The sequence below is a fragment of the Pseudopodoces humilis genome, chromosome 19 (genome assembly GCF_049639895.1).
Source record: "Pseudopodoces humilis isolate 2021_Gansu_Grassland_sample_001 chromosome 19, ASM4963989v1, whole genome shotgun sequence".
NCBI classification, from domain to species: Eukaryota; Metazoa; Chordata; class Aves; order Passeriformes; family Paridae; genus Pseudopodoces; species Pseudopodoces humilis.
The window spans coordinates 9100167-9106790 of NC_142218.1; the positions used below are offsets into that span (position 1 = coordinate 9100167).

The 6624-nt window shown below is 48.9% G+C and overlaps 1 protein-coding gene across 1 annotated transcript in view; it reads right to left on the reverse strand.

The window, feature by feature from the left end:
- COL20A1 (collagen type XX alpha 1 chain) overlaps positions 1-4792 on the reverse strand; it is a 49902-nt gene extending 45110 nt beyond the window's left edge. Inside the window, exons 1-2 of the mRNA XM_005524797.3 lie at positions 4724-4792; positions 1176-1260 (exon numbers count right to left, since the gene is read on the reverse strand). Of these exons, the coding sequence (XP_005524854.1) occupies positions 1176-1248 (73 nt within the window). The 5' untranslated portion in view covers positions 1249-1260; positions 4724-4792. The remainder of the gene's footprint in view (positions 1-1175; positions 1261-4723) is intronic.
- Positions 4793-6624: the final 1832 nt, after the last annotated feature.

Sequence of the window (6624 nt, forward strand, 5' to 3'; positions counted from 1 at the left end):
GTGAGGTTCCTGCTTGTCTCAGCCCAACATCTGTGCCTTAACCTTTCCTTGCAGAGACTTCCTGCAGGCTGCCCAACAAGCAGATAACTATTCTGGGGAAACAAAGCTCAGATTCACATCTCACCCCAGGCAAATCTGAAGAGGAAGAAAGAAAACAGGGGAAAGAGGGGTGAAGGGCAAAAAGCAAATCCTAAAATCATGCCTAAGAGAAATGGTAAAAGATCATGGAACAATGAGGGGAATTCATCATTAGATTAAACATGGAGCTGTCTTCTTTTGGCCAAGTGTGGTCCAGCTCCTTGGGCATCACTCTAGGAGCCCAGAAGTTAAAAAGGACAAGAATGTCCCCGGATAGACCAGAAAGGACATCATCCTCTAAAGCACCATTATGTGCTGGATGCAAATGATGCCCAGTGCCATGAAAGCTCCACTGTTTCCTTGCCCTGTGTTAGAAGTGCTATTTGATGCTGTAACCTTGCTCTCCAGCTCACAGGGAGATAAGCCCAGGCTTAACTGTAGAAGTCTGGAAGATACACAGCAGGGAGACACATCTGTCCCAGCCCTGCAGGGCCACCACCTCTCTAGAAACCTTTGTGCTCTTCCATAGAGCGCTCAGGCATAACAAAAACGTGGTTCTTCCATATCAGAAAGGCTGTGCTGAGGTGCTGTAGGGATTTTCTGGTCCCTCTTGGGAGCAGGATGGTACAGGAGGAATCAGGTATGATGATAGAGGATGATACAGATGTTGCACCACGTCTCACCACAAACACCCAAAGCAGGAAGGTGCAGTGTCTAAAGAAGCAACAGCCTTTTTCTTCTTATTTCTCAGGCTCCCACAGATCACATAAGCCCCTCATTGCTTGCACAGGCTGAAATGCGTCCCTGATGCAAGGGAGTGGCTGAATTGCTGCCAGAGATGAGGAAAGGCCTGGTGGGGTGGGGAGGGATGGAGGGGCTCTCCCCAGATGGGCCCCCTGACCCCTCATCTCTTCATGCTTGGGAAAAGCTGTTTGGAGCTTCACCAGCAGACACCAGAGCAGAGCAGCCCCCTGGAATCCTGCCTGGCTTTGGGAATGCCCCTCACAGTGGTGCCACTGCCAATGGGAAGGGCTGGGTATCCCAGGGGACAGACAAAATGTAGGGAACAGCCCCACAAGGGCAGGCAGGCTCCTTACCTTGGCCCACTCGTCCCCAGACATGGCTCACCACAGGCAGGCAGGCAAGAAAGAACCAAATGTGAATCAGCATTGTGACCAGGACCTACAAAAGTGCAAATGTCAGGAAGGAGAAGTAAAAGTTGTATTTCACCACATGAAAATCCAGTTTTTTTCTGTCCTCGTTTAAGGCACCACAAGCTCTGGACATCACTGATGGCACTGAAAGGGTGGGTGGAGAAGAACACACAGATTTTCCTGCAATCCCTACACACTATTTAATCTTTTTGGTCTCTCCAATATAGTTGTTCAGTGCCTTGGACTAAACTGTGTTTATAAACCTGGTGGGGGACACTCCTCTCCTCCTGCCTGGGCCTGGGGCTGGGCTCTCTGGGCAGGACAATCTCAGAGGTGGAACTCAGTGATGGGCTCTGCTCTGATCATGGAAGTCATCAACACTGACCAATGATTGGACAGATAGATCCCAGAGTGACTTTTGTTTTAACTGTACAGAAGTAATTAGTTCTGATTATCGTGACCATGATCATTACAGGTATACAGATCATTACAGACAGCACGATTCTCGTGTCCCTGGGATGCACACACCAGTCATAAGGGGAAAAGCATGGAGAGGAGCATTCTGTGGCAGCCAGGCTCCTCAAACCACAGATTTAAAGACATCAGTTGCTGTGATAAAGCAATTTTGCAGCAGGAGGGATCCACAGACCCAGTGGAGTTTGTATGTGAACAGTTTATACAGAAGGGGTTTATTACTTCTTTCATTCCCAAGAAGTTATATCCAGGACTTGCTGGGATAATTTTGCTTTAATTCATTCAGCTGAACAGACTGAAAGCAGGCAGGACAGACTTAACCATGGCAGAGGATCAGTTTGACTCAGAAATTACCTCTGCAGCATGGCCAAAGCTGACTGCCAGCCTCAGCCCATGGACCTTGAGCATCTGCAGTGGGCTTTGCTTTGCCAGCCTGGATTTCAGTGCTGTTCAGTTTGGGTCAGGAGTTTCAGGTCAGCAGAAAACCACCCTGATGGAAGCACTGCCACCCCCCCATCTGGGTCTCAGCAAACCAGGTTTCAAGCACACATTGTTGGCCTTTTGTCATCTCCGTGCTCCACATTTCAGCCTCACTGCTTCTGGCAGAACCAGCCCCTGCACCTCCTGCAGTGACATTTCACTTCCATTCACCTTTTCTATTCACCTTGATGGACAGGTATGTAGAGGCTCCTGGCAAATGCCTGTTTCCCTTCAAAGACAGCAGCTTTGTAGTGATTTCAAGGAAAAAATAAATATGCACATGAGTGACCCAGGCATGATCTGTTTAAAGCAGATCTCAATTGCTGGAAGAATGAATGGAAAAACATGCAAGTTGTAACAGGGAGTTGTTAACCACCCTTTTCTGTCTGTGATTATTGAAGATAAATGGAACAACTGCAGTGTAACCGAAGCCTTTAGCCATGGGAAACACTTGCTTTATTTTTCCAGCTAATAAAATGAGGTCATTGTTTATAAAAAAACAGCAAACATTTTATAGGTGGGTTTCAGGACTCTGACTGTCACCTCCAGGAAAGCAGAGCCTGCCCTGGCTGCAGAGGTATATGTACCAAACAGCAGCAAAAAGTCAGCATTTCTCAAATTCCTTGAACTAAAATTTAATTTTGGCTATTTTGTGATGCCACCAAACTGCTCCTGAGGTCCTTGAAACTTCTGTGCAGCTCTGCTGACAAACAGGATGCCAAATTCTGGCAAAAAGCTAGTGTGCCATCTTTTCATGTTAACCAGGGTTATATGGGATCCAAAATCCAGAAAAATAAACTCCTCCAGCCTGCACTGATCCAGGCTCTGATTCAGGCAGGAGCTTCCACCCTGTGCTGTCAGTAAGGATGAGTTCAATATTATGGAATCACAGACTGGTTTGGGTTGGAAGGGACCTTCAAGGTTGTATTCCATCCTCCTGCCACAGGCAGGGACACCTTCCACTGTCCCAGGTTGCTGTAAGCCCCTTCCAGCCTGGCCTTGGGCACTGCCAGGGATGGGACAGCCACAGCTGCTCTGGGCACCCTGTGCCAGGGCCTCCCACCCTCACATTAATTCTGGCTTTAACCCAGACTGGGCACAGTTAGACCCCAGGGTGGGGATCTGTGACTAAAGCCAGAAACAGGGTCTTCATCTCTTCTGCCATCTCAGAGGCAAACCCATCACCATTCTGCCTCTTCTCCAACACTCATTTTCCTACCTGTAAATCAGGGATAACAAATGCACCTGTCTGAAGTGGTGGAAGACACACATCTGGAGGAGCTCCCTCTCCACAGCTCACGTGCCACATCCCAAACCCCAGGACTCTGTGGTCCCTCCCCATCCACTTCTGCCATCAGTGGTGCCACCAGCCAGCCTGGCTGAGTGTGGACCCTGGGGCTGAGGGGACCCCAGTGGCAGCAGCCTGCTGGCAGGCAGGGAGCCCACAGCACGCTGGAGCCTCTCTCCTGTAACTCACCCCCAGGGAAGGAATGTGGAGACAGCAGCACATGGAGCAAGTGGTGAGTATTTCCAGGGCCTGGAAAATAGGGGTGTGTGGGGGACACACCACTTTCCACTTGCTCCAGCTGTGTGCTCAGAGGAGATTTGGAGGTTAAGGCAGTCAGAGATCTCCTTTTTTGTACAGGAAATTTTACAAGTAGTCGCTTTAGTTAAAGAAAAAAATATGCCTGTCACATATTTAAATCAGCACAACTAAAGGTGAGGATTTGGAGGCAGTGTGATTTATTTCCATCTTCCACAGTCACAGTCTGGGGACATTTCCTGATGCCAGAAGTCATCACTGCCTCTGCACAGAAGTGCTGGCAGAAGCAATGTCACCTCGTGTCCCACTCACACATGAGCAGCGCCAGGGACAGCCCTGCAGAAGAGACAGGGACCAGCAAGGCAGGGAATAAATCTGTCCCACATTCCCCAAGTGCTTTGCTGGTTAAAGGACCTAAAACAGACTAAAAACCACAAATTCATCCACCCATTTCTGTTTTCTCCTGAAAAGTTCCTCTATTTCAGTTCCACTGTTGAACAAAAGGTCTCAAACATAGCAGAAACATTAAAAAAAAAGTCAGGAAAAAGTTTCACTTCTAGGCTGAACTTTTGCAGCTCCCCCAGCCCATCAGGCTGAACTCACCCACAGCTCCAGGTGGGAAAAACCCACACAGGTAACAAACCCTTCCAAATACTCTCCGGCAGCAATACCCTGCAGTTTTATATTATCAACCACAAAACAGAAGGAAAAAAAAGAAATCGAACCAAGAAACAAAGTGCATTTCTCACAGCCACAGCCCCTGAAGAGTCGCCAAGGCAGTCCTGGCACTTTTTAGACTGGCAGGGAATGTCCCGATGCCGCTTCACCGTACGAGGACGGGACCTGTCCCCGCTGCCCGGCACCAGCTCCAAGCTTCCCGGAGAGCAAAACCCTGCAGAAATGCCCTTTCTGGGGTAGCCACACATGCCCCAGAAGAGCAGAGCCCCTCCTCGGCATCCCTGCCACCCCAGCCCGAAGGGGAAGGAGCACAGACCTCTCGGAGTCAGCCGGGACGGGCGCGGCTCCGGCTACATTGGGAAGCCGTGCGAGAAGCTGCCCTGGCGCCTCATCTGCTCCTCGGCGAGATTAAAGATCTCAATTCCCAGACGTCAGGAGGGATAAGGAAGGGGAGGGAGAACAGAGGGAGAGGGATGGGATTCCCCCACCTCCCCCTCCACATGCACGGCTTGGCCCCTTCGCGCCGCCAAATAAAGCGTGGAAGGCAAGAGGCTGCTTCTATGGGCAGGAGCGAACAGCTTTTAGGGGCTTTGCTAATGAAATAAAAGAAAATCTCTGTCTGGGAGGCTGCAGGCTGGTTTCCTAGAACGCAGCAACAAGTCCTGGCTCCCTCCCAGGCTCGGACTGGCCGGGATGGAGTCAGTGCAGCCTCACTCACATCCCATGGAAGGGCTGCGAGCGCTGAAGGGGAGCTGTGCGTCCTTTGCTGAAGGAAATTAAACACATCTGTAGGTTCTGCAGGGCCAGAGGCTGAATTGTGAACTGGAGCTCATCGTGATGGTGCTGCGGGCTCCTCAGCTGTGGATCCAGCCCCGAGCTCCTGCCGGAGGGATCCGAACACCAGGAGCACCTGCGAGAGGCGCCCAGCTCCCTGCCAAAACTTCTTGTAGGCAGGTTTTGTCCTCATTTCCACGAGGAATGGAATGACTGACAGTGACATTTCTCGTTACAGAGGCAAGATTTTCAGCTGTGTCTGCAGGGACTGTCAGCATCAGTCTCCCGTGGCAACTTGCATCGCCACTCAGCAGGAAACTCAGATACCTTGGGAAGTGTTGAGTTAAATGGAAAAAAAAAAAGTCATAGTTTTCAAAATATTTTGCACAATGAACAAACATTTGTTAGCTCTTTGCAGTTTTATTACATAATCTTGTAAGTACTTAAAAGCATCACAAAACATAGACCAAAGGATAAATCCAAAAGGAAGCACTTAAATAATCGAATTACAGAAGGGTTTAGGTTGGAAGGGACATAAGAGAGCATGTTATTCCAACCCCTGTAGAAGGAACTCATTCTACTATCCCAGGGTGCTTCAAGCCCCATCCAACACAGCCTTGAACACTTCCAGGGATGAGGCAGCCACAGCTTTCCCTGGGCAAAAGTGGGCAACAAATCTTAATAAAACAAAGCACAGAGCATTTTGTACCCCATGGAGAGAGGGTTGTCACTGCCCTATGTGCAAATACCACTAATTACCTTTTCTGGAACTCCTAATGGGTTTCTGATGTTGCTCAGAGCTGCTACAGTTTTCTTTAAAAGTAGGAGAGAAAGAAATGAGCACTTATCTCCTGAGCTTTCAAGGAATTCAGATACAGAATTAAAATTTCCTGCTTTGACACAGAAAAATCTGAAGCTGTTTTCAGTGCTCGTGTTCAGGGTGTTCTTTCCTGACCTGCCTTTCCCAAGGTGACCACACCATGGCTAAATTGTCTGGATTAGACCTTAGTGCAAGCCAAGCACCTTGGGTTAAACTTTTGGGACATCACAGACACCCAAACTCTCCCTAAAGAGAATTTGAAAGGCAGAAAGGCAGATGGAGTTTGCTGAACTCGTGCACTGAATGCTACAAATAACGACTGTGAGTTTATTGACAAACAGCTGAGGAGATGGTCTGGTTCCACTTAGGGGCTGGAAGGACCCCAATTATCAATGCAAACATCTTGCCTGGAGTCTGTTCCAGGAATTCTGTGCTCCATTACCTCAGCACCAGCACTGGGGGGAGCAGATCTCCCTTTTTACCAAGGGGAAAAAAGGCAGCCAGCAGTACGGCAACACCTGATACACACCTGACATCAGATTCCCCCAAAAAGTCAACCCCATTTTAACACAAAATAAAATTACTATTTTTGGACTTTTGGGGGTTTTTTTTAAGGCTTGGTT